This window comes from Vulpes vulpes, chromosome 16 (genome assembly GCF_048418805.1).
Source record: "Vulpes vulpes isolate BD-2025 chromosome 16, VulVul3, whole genome shotgun sequence".
Taxonomy (NCBI): domain Eukaryota; kingdom Metazoa; phylum Chordata; class Mammalia; order Carnivora; family Canidae; genus Vulpes; species Vulpes vulpes.
The window spans coordinates 52,291,280-52,305,555 of NC_132795.1; the positions used below are offsets into that span (position 1 = coordinate 52,291,280).

A 14,276-nucleotide genomic window follows, 5' to 3' on the forward strand; every position below is an offset into this window, starting at 1 on the left:
AAGATTTGTTCCTAGGACTTTCTATTTTTGATGCTATTATAAATATTACTTTTTAAATTTTGTTTTCTGTGTCTGATACATAAAAATACAGATGAGCTTGCCTATTGATATAAAATCCAGATTTCTTGCTAAATTCTCTTATTACAGTAGTTTATTTGGGGCTTCTCCCTGTACATACAGCCATGTCATCTGTGCATAATGACAGCTCTATTTCTTCCTGTCCTATTGTTACACCTTTGATTCCCTTTTCTTATTTAACCACACTGGCTGACACCTCCAGTACAATGTTGAAGAGAGAGCAGCAGGGATAGCACCTTGTTTCTGATCTTAAAGAGAATGTCTCCACTTTCACCATCGGGTGTGATGCTTGCAGAAGACTTTGTACACGTGCCACTGCATCTACTCCACAGCTTTGTTAGGAGGGTCAAACGCACTATTATGTGCAAACAGATTAAGTCAGTGTTGAGTACGCGAGTTACCTGCTGGTCTGTGGGCCTCTTAAATGGCTGACAAATCCCCAGATGCCTTTTGCACCCCTTGGGGTCATATAGAAGGTACCATGTCATCTTGTCACAACAGCTGGGTCTTCTGCACCTTGTCCCCCTCATACGGTCAGAGAGCCCAATCCATTGTCAGGATGAACACCTCAGGCAGCATGGACTACAGTCTCATGCTCTGCTTGACCCTTATTTCTCATAGTTTTTGAACCCAGGTTGTTGATCAGGAGAAGAATCCAGATCACACACCTGAGACTACTTATTACCAGGAAACAAGCCCCTTTGACTATGTGATACTTGATCACGTTTTGCTCTGTCGCCTTCTTTAGGGAATGATGAGGGTATCTGGAACTTTGATTTAAAAAGGGTACCCGAGGTGACGGGCACTGAGGGGGGCACTTGATGGGATGAGCACTGGGTGTTATTCTATATGTTGGCAAAATTAACACCAATAAAAAATAAATTTATAAAAAAAAAAAAGGGTACCCGAGCAGGTAGACGGGGAGAAAAATGTTTTATATTGTTCCAGTTATTGGCTATTGACAATCCTCTGGACTGCCATGAACACATTTTATATGTTACTAAATGTTGTCTTGTCGTGTTCTAGAATTTTATAGAAACTGATAATGAGGGCAATGGCATCCTTCGGCGGCGGGATATAAAGAATGCGCTCTATGGGTTTGATATTCCTCTGACACCGAGGGAATTTGAAAAGCTCTGGATGAGGTAAGTGGAATCTGAGGGTGGGCTCCCTTCCATCCCAACAATCCCGGGTTGCCAGCTGTAAGAAATTCGGTGCCAGCCTTGCATTGCTACTTGGGGGTGAGGTGCGGGGCCCAGAAAGGTTTCCTCTTGATTGTGTCTATCCTGTATCCTTGCTCCCCCAAGGAAGCCTTGGAAAAAGAGTCTGGTCTTTGGGAACATGGAGGATCAGGGTAAACACTCCCCACCAATATCAGACTTGAGAGGTTGTCATTTGCAAGGGACCAGGAGTTCAAGGCCAAACTGAATCACTCTCCAAAGACGTCATCCTAATACAGCAGCTCAGCAGACAGAGCCACAACAGCTAAGGGGAGAAGCGGTCTCTCCCCATTGCCCAAAGATGGAACTCAGTATCGCACAACTGTTTCATAGATACGTAATTTGTTGAAAGAAAATAACCAAACTTTCAGCAACTTGGAGTAGTTTCCCGAGGGTCTCTTAAACTGAAAATAATATCTAACATTGGTTACATTTCTCAGAATGTATTTTAGATTTAGCTGTTTTGGAATGAGGCCCCCAGTTGCAATATTCCCCACGTAGGTGTCTGAGTTTCAAAGTACACTAACAATGCGGTCCATTTCAAAGTTCCAGATCCATCTTTGAATTACCTCCGTCTTCATGATGTATTCGCTGCCGCCCGCATCCCCCCAGGACGGCACACCAGGATTGTGCATCCTCTCAGGGGCAAGCTTACGGAGCAGCTCGTGTAATTTTTTAGCTTTTCATCTGTTCAAAGTGGAAGGCTGAAATGTTGGCCGAGTTTAGAATTAGGTGGGCTGTTTTGTGTCTAATTTAGAAAAGCAACTTGAAGTTCTTACAGAATCCTTATTTTTTTAAGATCAGTTCCAACACAGGGCCAATTTAGGCTCCTTATTCATATTCTCTTTCAGTAGATTAAATGAGTAGGTCCCACTGAGTAACCAAAAGGTTGGGGTACATAGGCACACATACGGGCGTCCCACTCTGCAGGCTTTTTGGATGATGCAGAGGTGACTGTGTGGTCCCAATAGTCAGGGACCTGTCGGGGGGCACAAGCAGGAATCCAGATGCTGGGGCACAGTGTCGCCTATGATAAATGCCAGAGTAGGAAACACAGCAAGGGGAATGGAAGATAAAAGCGGGAATGCCGGGGGCCATAGAGGAGCTGGAAGCTGTCATGGCAGGAGTGAGGTTGGAATGGTTCCAGGGGGCCAGAGGGGAAGGAGGACTGTCTGACCCATAGGACAGTCGGAGAGGCATTCCATAAGCACCAGCCTGGGGCTCTCAGGGTGAGAAAGGAGGAGCAAGGCTATCACGGCCCCATGGTCCTAGTTTTCAGGCATCATTAGCCAGGAAGCTGGGAAGAGTGAAGGCTGAGTGGAGTCACCGTGTCACCCTGCCATGCTTTAGGAGGATGAGTCAGGAAACTCATCTTCCCAGGCCCACCCAGAGAAGGGATAGGTGAGCCCAGGGAGACTATTGTCTCCATCAGGGTAGGGCAGGATGAGCTCCTGAGCTGGGCGCAGGCCATAGGAAAGAGGACTGTTGGAGCCAAGTATCCCCCTTGAGGGCTCCCATGTAGAGAAGAGGACACTCACTTGTCTTTTTGAAGGTGGGATAGAGCACATGTCCATTTAAATGAGAGTGAGATACTCCCTGTTGCTTTTGGCCAACGTTCCTGAATACATTTCTCGACATTATTAAATGTACACATGTCTGTCCTATGCTGAAAACTGTGAGGTCAGAATTTTATCTGTGTTTGCTCAGCTGACTGCACCCCATGGATGGTGAGGGGTTAAGAGGGAGAGCTCAGCCACCATGCATGTGGTTGTGGCTCCTGCCTCCATCCTTACAGCTGTGTGACGTCTATCAAGTTACTCAACCTCTCTGTGCTTCCCTCTGCTCTAAATTTGTTAAAATGGTGTGTTGGTTAGGGTAGCCTCGCTGCAGTAACAAACGAGGCCAGCATCTCAGGGACTAGCCCCAGTAATAATGTCTCGATCTCATGTGGGTGTTGGGGGATCTGCCCACAAATCATTCAGGGACCAGGAGTCCCACCACCCTCTGGAGCTTTTATGTCTACCTGCAGAGAAAGGGAAAGAGCAGAGAGGACCATGTGGTCAGCCTTGTAGAGACTAGGCCTGGAAATGTGGCTGTCACTCTGCCCACATTCTTTTGGCCAGAGTTCCTTCCCGTGGCTGTTCCCACCTGCGAGGGAATCTGGGAAAAGCAGCATGGATATGTGTCCAGGGACAGAAAGAAACAGTGACAGGGAAACCCATGGCGGCATCTGGCACATGTGGAATTACCTCCAAGGGAGAAGCAAGAGGGATATTTGAAACAAAGGAAATTAGGAATGTACATACCAGTGTCTGGGCAGGAAAGCAGAAAACACTCGAATATTTCTTCACGCAGTGTCTGGTAACAAAGATGTCAGAGGGCCGGAAGTCTGAAAGGGGAATGTGATCTTACTCAGAGGCTAGAGGCTGCAGCCCCATGGGCTCGAAGAGTAAGAGAGGAGGGGGGGTCACTGCTCCCCAACGTGGGACTGGAGGGCGAAAGAGAAACAGGGTAATTCTTAGAGGTCAAGAAGATGTGTCCACCCCAACTCTGCCTCAGAATCTGCTAGAAGCTCAGCCACTGTGCACGGCAGGAGCCATGGCAGGAGGCACCACTGCAAACAGCCTGCGCTGCCCTCTTCCCCCTTCTGACTGGGCACACCTCCCTGAGAGCAGCCCAGTACATAACTCAAAAGATGTGCTGAAGGATGAGCATGGGGTTGAGAGCTACCAGGTGAACATCCAGCTAATGGGCAAAGGAAGGTGTCACATTGCAGGACTGTAGAATAACCTGGGTGCCCGGGATACAGGCAGCCTGGGATGGGCAGGAGAGCAGACTTCGGTGTCCGCCGAACCGAATTGTAAAGGTTAGGACAAGGTAGGGACCCTATCCTAAGGCCAGGTGTGTAGTAGGGACGGACCTAGGCAGGCCTGCATTCTAGAAAGATCACTCTGGCCACAGGGAGGAGGATGACTTGCAGGACACTGGGTGGGAGACACAGAGATAAATTAGGGACTGTCTTCAGTGGTCCAAGTGAGAAGTGAGAGCTTTCCTGGCAATGCAGTGAGGACTGGGAAGGAGGTGACAGGTGTGAGAGAGTTAGGAAGAGCACGCGAGCCTTCAACAGCCTAGAAGGAGAGGCTGTGTGAGGAGATCAGATGCTCCTGCAGAAATTGGGAAGACAACCTGAGGCGGCTGAGGGGCTTGCAGCTAAGGGCTGTGCTCTGAGGAAGAGCTGCACCTGGTCCCATGGCACTCCACACTGAGCGGTGTGACCACGGGCCAGTGGCTCACCTTCTCTGGGCTTCAGTCATCGATCAAGTGTGATGGCAGTGGGGACCAAATAATAGATGCAGAGTACCTGGCATACAGAAGCATAAAAATTGGTAGCGGAAAAATCATAGAGATTTGAAATTATTTTCCAATTGCACATACTCATTTTAAGAGTCTTAAAAAATCCAGAAAAGCATCAAGGGAAAGAAAAGACAACAACGAAGAGGCCGTAACCCACTCAGCAGACAGGATAAATGGTGACCTGGTGGTGAGGCTTTCCCACCCATTTTCTCCACATTCCCATGATCTCAGCTGATCGTCCTCACCCCCATTCACCCTGGCCTGTGCCCCGCAGCCGCTCCGTGTTTGCTGGCGATGGCAGGTGCCACGTCCACCTGCGGTCTCCCTGACAATGGGAGGCGCGTTCTCCCCCGGGGGACTAGGAGGTCGGGGGCGGCTGGGACCCACATGACACACTCCGCCAGCTGCGGGGGTCTGCTCGTCAGAATAGGAAAGCCCTCTAAAGTGGGTGGGCAGGCAGGAGTAGACAAATAACATTCTGCTCTTCAAAAAATATAAAATTAAAAACTAGGGTAGAATATAGAATATAGTCAGGAAAGAATAGCATCCATTATTCACTCCAGATTTATTAAGCACCTGTGAAGTGCACCGTTTTAGAGGCTCAGATTAGTCTGGAGGGTCTAGTTTATGCTGTGGAAGTAAATTAATGAATTAACCCCCACATCTCAGTGGCGCAGCACACCAGTGTTTCCTTTCTCACTCACCCAGTGTCTCCAGCATGTTTACCAGCTCTCCTGGACGATTCTCTTCCAAGTGGTGGTTTGGGGAGCCGGCCAACTTCCAGTTTGTGGCTTTGTGGGGCCCTGGGGGGGCATCTAGGAGCTGCAGGGTCGCGGGGGCATGGGTGGGCTCCTGCCCCAGGGTGACAGCCTCCCGCCGGGGTGCCCGGGGCTGGCCCTCAGCCCCACTAACCTCACGGGGGCCTGCCAGATCCCGGCACCGCACCCCCCCCCCCCCCCCGCCCGATCTGCACAGTGTGAAGCGAGCCGTGCCGTAGGCTGGCTTATCAAGGATTAAAGGAACAAAATGTTCCAGCCTGAGGGAGGCTGGTGTGAAGAGGAACCTGCTCACTGAAGCCAAATCAGGATCTGTGAGGATGAGATTTCGGGAGCGGGAGCGGGGTGTTTGGTGTGGTTTGGGAGAGCTTGCTAAGAATGAACTCCAAGATGAAAGTGTATTCATTCATTTCTTCATTCATCTGAGCAATCACAAAGCAGGAATTTGGGGGGACTTTATAAGTTGCTGGGGTTCCAGAGACGAGGTTCCAGAGACTTTTCCCAGTCTCAGGCTGCTCACAGCTCAGCAGGGAGGGTAAGCACGGAACATGATGGTGCGGGCCGTGGGAGCTTCGTGGGTGTTCAGGGAGGGGCCCGCCCCCACCTCCCCGCTCCAGAGATGCGACGCCTGAACTGGGTCTTAATAAACAGTCATCATCCAGAGGTGGGGAGGTGCATCCCAGGGGGCAGAGGCCCAGAGCCCAGAGGCGGGGACGTCTGAGAGGGGAGAGGAAGGACACTGTCCACCAGCGCAGAGCCTGAGATCCAGAGCCTGTCCGGCCCGGGGACCACGGGCACCAGGGTGCCCGACAGGCCTGCCCAGGGCCCCGCCGTGGGAGGCACTTCCTCGGGGACGTGTTCAGCATGCGGAAGACCTTCTGTAGCCTCATTTCATCAGACAGAGTTCAACTGTTTTGGATTTAAAACAGACTTTGCTGAAAACCATGAAGACAATGAATTCTAAAAACGCACAGAAGGCTAGCATAGGAAGGCAAGTCTCCAAATTAACAGTGTACGGTTAGTTGCCTAAAGCCAGCTAACCAAGTGGACTTGATAGAAAGTTTTTTGGGGGAGAATTGGTGCTCAGTGTTTGCACACTTCTTGATATGGTAGGTAAGCTGTATCTCGGTATTCCAACATAAAAAGAAGAGACTGTGCAAAGATACCTGTGCCGTATGTACCCACTCGTGGGAAGAAGCCCTGAAGTCACCAGGAAGCTTGATCATCTGCATCGACTCAGCCATAGAGGCACCCGGTGAGAGCCGGCTGGGCGCCGTGCTGTGGGACACCCAGACAAGGAGAACCCCCAGGTGGGAAAGGACTTAGAAGGGTCCATGAGTGAGGTCTTCAGGTTAGAAGACACTGTTGGACACAGTAGCAGGGATGGGGTTTTGGAAGCCCTCAGGGAGCACTGGCTGGGTAGGCTCCTAGCTCCTAAGAGAGATTTTCAGGATCCAAGTTGTCTGGTACTCCAGTGGGCGGCCTCTGACAGAGTGCGGTCCCCCTCCTGACATAACCGAGGCCAGACCACCACTCACTGGGGGGCAGGGGGAAGGAGTCACGGCCCTGGAGGGCCCCAGAACCTGTGACTCCACCAGGACTTGCTGAACATGCCGAGGCCAGCTCAGGCAGGGGGACACTGTACTGGGGGTGGGGTGGGGATGTGAGCCACCGGACCACCCTCACAGGTGACACCTATGAGGATTCGGTATGGCCCAAGCCACAGAAGGTGTCATGTCTCCTGCTGCCTGGTCTGCGTCATCAGTGGGGCTGACCCCAGACGCTCCAACTCTTGGGTCAGAGGTGGTGGAAGGTAGGTCTGTCACTGATGTAATAATCACGTGTCTCAGTTGAGCATAAAGGACTGAGACTTCAAGGGAAGCAAAGCAGTCCACAAATCCTGTGCATAACTGAATTGCTGGATGTACAATAAATGGGCAGAGTAATCTGATTATATCATAAATTAGTGGCCATTGCCACATGCAAATGCAAACTTTTATGGGTCCTCTGTTTATGTGCACATTTTTCCTGGCACATCTGTTGCCGAGCCATTTTAAAATTCAACCTTTATAGGCAAGTTGATTTTTTAAAATGTTACACAAAGGATTATATAATGAAGGGTGAGGTTATGTAAGCTGAATTAACTCTCTTATTATTCACATTCATAACAATATTTTAGTTGCAATTGTGCAATCTGGTCCTCTGTTCCTTTGCGATGAGAATAGAATGTTTATGATCTTTATTAATGAAGTAATTAAGAAGTGTCTTTTCATTCAGTTCAAGTGTCATGATTTAGAGTTTGTTGTCAGTAATCTCTTGTGCGTAACATGCCAGGATGGCAGCACGTCCTTAGGAACACACGTCCTTCGCATGCATTAGCTCAGCAGACAAGTATTGATAACAAAGCTTTGTGAGGCCTGTTGCTGGGCCCTGGGAGTTTGTTTTAACACAGCCTGGTTGCTCATGGTTGCTCCTCAAGAAACTTGCTGTGCAGCAGGGAGCGAAGGCATGTTCTAAAATGTGGTTGAGCCTTTGGGTGGTGAATAGCAGCCACAAACACCAGCACTCACTGGGTGCCAGGCCTTGGTCCAAGCCCCTGTGTGCATTTACCCATCGATCCTCACCATGGCCCAAAGAAATCCAGAGGAAGGTTGAAATGGAGCACTTTTGACTTAAGAAGGGGGATGAGGGGGGTCATTCTGCCTACCATTCTTTCAGGAGACCCCCTGTAGGAATAGGGAGCCTTGGTGAGCTTTATCCAAGGGGTGTCTTTTTTTTTTTAATTTTTTATTTATTTATGATAGTCACAGAGAGAGAGAGAGAGAGGCAGAGACACAGGCAGAGGGAGAAGCAGGCTCCATGCACCGGGAGCCCGACGTGGGATTCGATCCCGGGTCTCCAGGATCGTGCCCCGGGCCAAAGGCAGGCGCCAAACCGCTGCGCCACCCAGGGATCCTGCCAAGGAGTGTCTTGACCAGAGTTGCTGCAGAATTACTACATCGCTCTGCTTGGCCCAGGGTAGTCAGGCCTGAGGCAGTTCAGGGGGAGAAGCATGGCCCTGGGATCACTGGAGGAGCTCAGGGGTGGCACTCCTTCCCCTTCCTAGGGACATTGATGGAAAATAAACCACCCTTTCTGCAGCTCGAATCTTATCACCAGCAGCAGGAAGAGCTATTTGCTAGAGCCCCTTGTTCCACCTGGAGCATCACAACCCTGGAACCACAGGACAGCCAGAGACCCCACAGGCCTTCTTTTGTGGGTGTGTCACCTTGTTTTGTTTTAGAAACCAAATTCACTCCAGGGGGTGGGGGGGCGGGCGTTGCAAGTACTAAAGTTGCAGTAACGACAGACACCTGGGAAGGCCCCAGACCGTTTCACAAATATAGTAAGAGCATCAATCAGGGCACTGACCTGAGATGTTAGGTCTAGGAAGACCTTCAGTAGCTCACAGATGAGGGACCAGAGCCCCAGAGTGGCCCAAAGGCCTTGCCAGGGTCTCGGGGCCTGTGAGTGTGACTTTGACTTGGAGTCCTCCACCCTGTGCTGCCTCACAATCGCCCAAGCGGAATCTCCTTATTTGTAGGATAGAGTACCTGATAACAATGGTCTGGATGCTGATAGGGAGGCTGGAAGTCAGACCCCCGCAGAAGAAAGCCGGGAGCTACAGAAGTGTAGGGCACAGAAGTGACGAGCAGGGGAGAGGGAGGGCCCCCCACCCTCTGTAGACACCTCGGGGAACAGCCCACTTGGCCCTGGGGAAGGGTGGATGGCATGCCAACTCCCAGGGTGCTCTTGAGGGTTGTTTGTTTTTTAAAGATTTTATACATTCATGAGAGACACAGAGAGAGGCAAGCTCCCATGGGAACCCCGATGCGGGACTCGATCCTGGACCCGGGATCACGCCCTGAGCCAGAGGCAGATGCTCAACTGCTGAGCCCCGCAGGCTCTTCAGGTTTTAGCACAAGTACATGGGGTGTTTGCCTAAACTGCCTGCCCCTCGCCCTCCTCCCACCACCCGCCCCTCCAGGACGAGAAAGTCGGGTAAATAAATACATTTTCTTCACTGCTGCTCAACTGAAACAGCCACAAAGGTCTCTGCGTCGGAGGCGAGCCAGCGTGGATTCTGCAGATTTTCCACGTCTTGTCAGTTAACGAGCAGAATAAAGCTCGGCCGCATAAAAGCCGCTATACTTGTGCTCAGACAGCCGGCCGGCTGGCTAGGGGATTATGCCCACAACATTGTTTAAATATAGTCTTGGTCCTTGTAACTCAGAGTTCACCTGGGAAAAATCACGTCTGCAAATACCATTTTTATCGGTCAGATGAGGACCAAGATCTTTTTGGTAAAAATAAGTGCTTTTTTTTTTTCCTTTAAAGAAAATTGGCAATTTGCCTTAAAATTTTTTATTGAAGTAATTCTATTCTATTTGAATAATGCTGGGAGATAAAAACCCTCCATTATGCCTTTTTTAATGAATTATAATTCAGAAACATCTCAATAATAGAAAATGACATAAAAGGTACATAGCATAATTCTTATCTTGTTTTCCTTACTGGTCGTGCTCGCTGGTTGTATATAATTGGCATCTCTTCAAAGAGGAAATGGGGGATTTGAATCAAATGGCATTCATTTATTTAAGTTTTAAGATTGAATATGCTTTTTGAAGGACTTTGTTCTAAACCTTAGCATAGTTCCCTTACATGTAGGTACGCAATAAAAATTTAAAAAAAAAAAAAGAAGAAGAAGAAGAAAGAAAAACTGTTGAATGAATGGCAGGTTTGATTTTAATTTTCTCTGGTCACAACCATTTTTTCCAGCAGAATGAGAAGAGAATGAATTTGGCTGCTCGCTCCTGGAGTGGCCAAGATCACCTCATAGGAGGTGTGACCATTCTGTGGATGAGATCAACTTTAATGAGTCGGTGAAGGCCTGAGGCTCTTGTCCAGTGCAGATTCAGATTAGGTCTGGGTGCCCCCCAGAAAACCCACATTTCTGGCTCCCCCGGCCGAGCTGATACTGTAGGTCTGCAGAGGGGACCAGAGTGGTAGGGAGCTAGATGAAGCCCTCACAGTGCAGATACTGTCAGAACCCAGAGGATCCACCCCATGGTGGCTACTGATGATGGTCTTGTTTGTTTTCAAAGCTATGACACCGAGGGAAGAGGGCACATAACTTACCAAGAATTTCTACAGAAATTGGGGATTAACTACTCAGCAGACGTTCATCGGCCCTATGCAGAGGATTACTTCAACTTCATGGGTCATTTCACAAAACCCCAGCAGATGCAAGAGGAGGCCAGACAGCTAGAGCAGAGCGTGGACAGGACTGCGCCAGTCAGGTGAGTGCGTAAGTATTGTGGGTCCATGAGCTGGTCACCTGTTCGACCCATACCCTTGCTCGCAGCAAGACTGGTTTCAAAGTGGTACCTGCCAGTGCTGGCAAAGCTGTTGTGAAGTTATGATACTCGCTTGCTGCTATAGATTCTAGAAATGGGCACTAGGTCCCAGAGCTATAAAGGAGCTAAAAAGCTATGAGCCAGCTCCGCCTTATCCAGTGAGAGTCTCTCACAATTCCTATTTTGTATGTCACCCTTGAGAACATATTAGGTGTTTATTAACCTACACATCTGGGCCCTGCCCCTCACTCAACAAGAAGGCAAGTTCCAAAAGGACATGCCTGTCTTTACGCAGTGCAAAAACAGTACCTGACACCTCATCAGCACCCTGTAAACCTCTGTCGAATGAATGAATAAATGAACGAACTGACCTATTCTTTAACTCAATACTTTGGGGACTATATCCCAAAGAAATAATGTGGTGGAGGCCAACAGTTAAGTGGTGGGATGATACGATTTGTACTGTGTATCAACAACAAGGGACACCTGCCAATCCCAGTGAGTGCACTAGCTGATAAAGTGTGGCCCCAAGGAATATGAGAAAGTATATGCCTATTCCTTTAGCATCACGAAGACTGAAAAATGTTTGTGACAAGGGCTAATTGGAAATGACATTTTCACCAGTATGGGTAGTGTGATTAGAACTATGTCAAACGTGTGTGTGCCTGTCCACAGGGACCAAAAGATGCTGTGACAAAGGTAATGTGTTGTATTTGGATGTTGGGCCCTTACATCACCATTTTCAAAGTTCAAACTAGTTACCAATGTCCTATTTAAAAAATGTGCATCACAGGAGAAAATGTTCCTACATTCGATGTACCCATAAAGCAGTGGGACAGATGTTCTTGATCCATCCTAGGTCCTGGTGGTCACCTGTCAGCACTTGCCACGCCTGGGACTCTATCCTGGCTCCACAGCTGCCTTAGCCCCATGCTCTCCTCTGTGTGTGTGTCTGTCTCCTGTCTGTCACTTCTGCTCTCTGTCCCCACCACCTCAAATGGCACCTGAATGAGTAAATGAGTTGCTAAAGAATCTGCAAAGGAAATAAGAACTCCCAAGGACACAGGGAAGAAATGTGATGGCTAAATAGGGTTGTAAGAGAAAAGCAGTTCAAACGTACCCCTGAATTATGTCCAAGTTACTGAGTTACAAAGCCTGAAGGAAGAGAATCACATCTGTGAAATTTAAAGTAAAAATATGCGCAAGATTGGTATAAATCAAATACGCCATAAAACTAATGAAAAAATGGAATTTATCTTTACCAGACAGGGCTGGCCTCATTACCCACTCGTGTCTTCCCTCCTGCCACTTGTGAGTAATGAGGCTCCGAGAGAAATCTCACATCCTCGGCACACTCAGGGCACATTCTTTCCCTTCCTGTGTTTCTGTTTATTGTGCGACTATGAGCCACCAGACCGTGCATCTCAGATCGCCAAGCTCAGTTAATTAATTCACACTCGCCCTGTCCTCTTTGCCACAATCATGTTTTCTTACCAAAGAAGACAAGCCTGATTTCATAAAAATGCATGACCAACTTCTGTTTTCTCAAAGATGTCAGATTGTAAAACTGGCAAGTAACTTGGCCCTTCAGATGGCCCGCTTCTGAGGTTTGGTGTCAGTGTGTCTCCCTGGTGGTTCATAAGATTCAGTGTTTCCAGGATCTCCTCCCTCCTCTGATGAGAAAGATGAGAGTCAGGTTCATGTAAAGTGACCAAAATTTATATCTGTCTCTTAAATCTAAGAGAATTTATTTTGTTGGCAGTGCCCTATATACACTGTGAAAATGAAGAAAAATCCTTTTTAAAGCTCACGTTTACTTTCCATGCCTTGTTCTTTTTTGCCCACGTCAGAGTTGAAGATTTGGAACCAGAGTGGCAGTAGTGTACTAGCCACATTAGCCCTGGCCCATTCCGAGATGCAGATTGGGAGGTATATGAGCAAATCTGGTGGAGCCCAGCCCAGCAAGGCTGTGTCGGGCAGGGCTCTGTGGCCCTCCCACTGGCCATGACAGTGCCCTCTTTGGTCCCTTGACTCATTGTCCAGACCAAACCAGACATGGACCCGGAGCAGCAGGAGCTTGTTCCCGAGTGTTGGCTCACACCATTTCTGTTCGGCAGTGTGGTGTGATCTATGCTCTAAACCCTCATTTACTCTGTGCACACATTTACTCTGCAAGGGAAATAATTACTGCCTAGAAACCAGTCCAAGAAATGCTGAATGTCTCAATTTTCTAAAAATATGTATCTCAAAGAATGTTTTGATTTTTTTATACCTTCATTTGCTTTCATTTTGAAGGATTAAGTGGAATATAATAGTTGTGATGACGAGTAGTCATTTTGTGACATGGGACTGAATTCAGCATACACCTGTAAGGGAATCCAAAATGTCGCTGCTGTTGGTATACATTCGCAGAACAGTTAATGCAACTCATTTGTTTTGCATCAGCTGCTCAAATGCTCAGCCAGCCAGCTCCAAATTGGGGGCCGATGAGGGAAGGGGGCGGATGACTGTACATAGCTTCAAAGTCATTGCCACTCCCCCCTCCTGACCTGTGTGCTCCCACGCAACTTCCTCTCTCCTGGACTGTTGTCCTTTGGATTCTTTTTTCTAGGCATGCTCAAGGAACTGTTCTCTCCACAAATACATATCTGAGGTGGTAGACAATTACCAGCAGAGATTTTGTGTTTGGAATTTATAGCACATTTTCATCCCTGAAAAAGAACCCCACAGCCGAGCCCTAGTCTGAGTCTGACAGGCAAGTACGTTGCTCAGGGCAGTAGGAAGGAGGTCTCACTTTGTAGAGACCTGGGTGAGCCAAGGTTATGGAGTTTATAATCAGTCCACCAAGGTCAGATGCAAGATGGTTCATTCTTAAAGATTTCCACTTTTTTAGTCTCTTAACTAAAGATCCTTTAGTCCTATAATATATATATATATAATATATATATTTGGTCAGGGAATAATTTTCCTTAAAAATCAATTTACAGGAACTTGAATATGTTCTGCAAGAAGAACTGCCCTCCAGCAGGAGCTGCAGTTGGACACTGCCTCTGTCCCTGTGAGGGGTGGGCCCGGTCGGGCTCTGACTCCACCATGGCTCTGGGCACTCTTGTTCCACGTCTGTCAAGCGGGTGATAGTTACCCACCTCCCTCGCAGGGTTGTTGAGAAGCATCAGTGGGAGAATGTACGTGAAGACAGCACAGCTCCTGGTTTGCCAGTTGATGCACAGATGGTGGCTGTGTTTCTTAACAACACAGTACCTGATAAAAAGCCAGGAGTCCCAGGGTACCCCTTCTCCCCAGCTAACACTGAGAGCCTGTCTGCCTTCCTCACTCCCTGAGTTCCTGCACCTCTGCCTTAGAGCCTTGGCGCTGGCTGTCCCTGGTGATTACTCACCTCTGTTCAAGGGCCACCTTTCCAGCGAGACCTACCTGCACCTGCCCATGGAACT

At 48.6% G+C, this 14,276-nt stretch overlaps 1 protein-coding gene and 1 long non-coding RNA gene across 11 annotated transcripts in view; one reads left to right on the top strand and one right to left on the bottom strand.

Moving 5' to 3' along the window:
• LOC112934074 (uncharacterized) overlaps positions 1 to 5,621 on the bottom strand; it is a 28,737-nt gene extending 23,116 nt beyond the window's left edge. The window contains exons 1-2 of one of the 3 annotated variants that reach the window (XR_011997872.1): positions 5,357 to 5,621; positions 3,605 to 3,786 (exon numbers count right to left, since the gene is read on the bottom strand). This is a non-coding gene — a long non-coding RNA (uncharacterized lncRNA). The remainder of the gene's footprint in view (positions 1 to 3,604; positions 3,787 to 5,356) is intronic. The other 2 variants (XR_011997873.1, XR_003237810.2) reach the window with 2 other exon arrangements.
• The window catches only part of EFCAB6 (EF-hand calcium binding domain 6), a 243,750-nt gene that overhangs the window by 176,844 nt on the left and 52,630 nt on the right, over positions 1 to 14,276 (top strand). For all 8 annotated transcript variants that reach the window (XR_011997867.1, XR_011997868.1, XR_011997869.1 and 5 more), the window contains 2 exons: positions 1,105 to 1,223; positions 10,573 to 10,767. Coding sequence is in view for 5 of the 8 variants with exons in the window: in XM_026017432.2 (XP_025873217.2) it covers positions 1,105 to 1,223; positions 10,573 to 10,767 (314 nt within the window). In the remaining 3 variants the exon portion in view is untranslated. The remainder of the gene's footprint in view (positions 1 to 1,104; positions 1,224 to 10,572; positions 10,768 to 14,276) is intronic.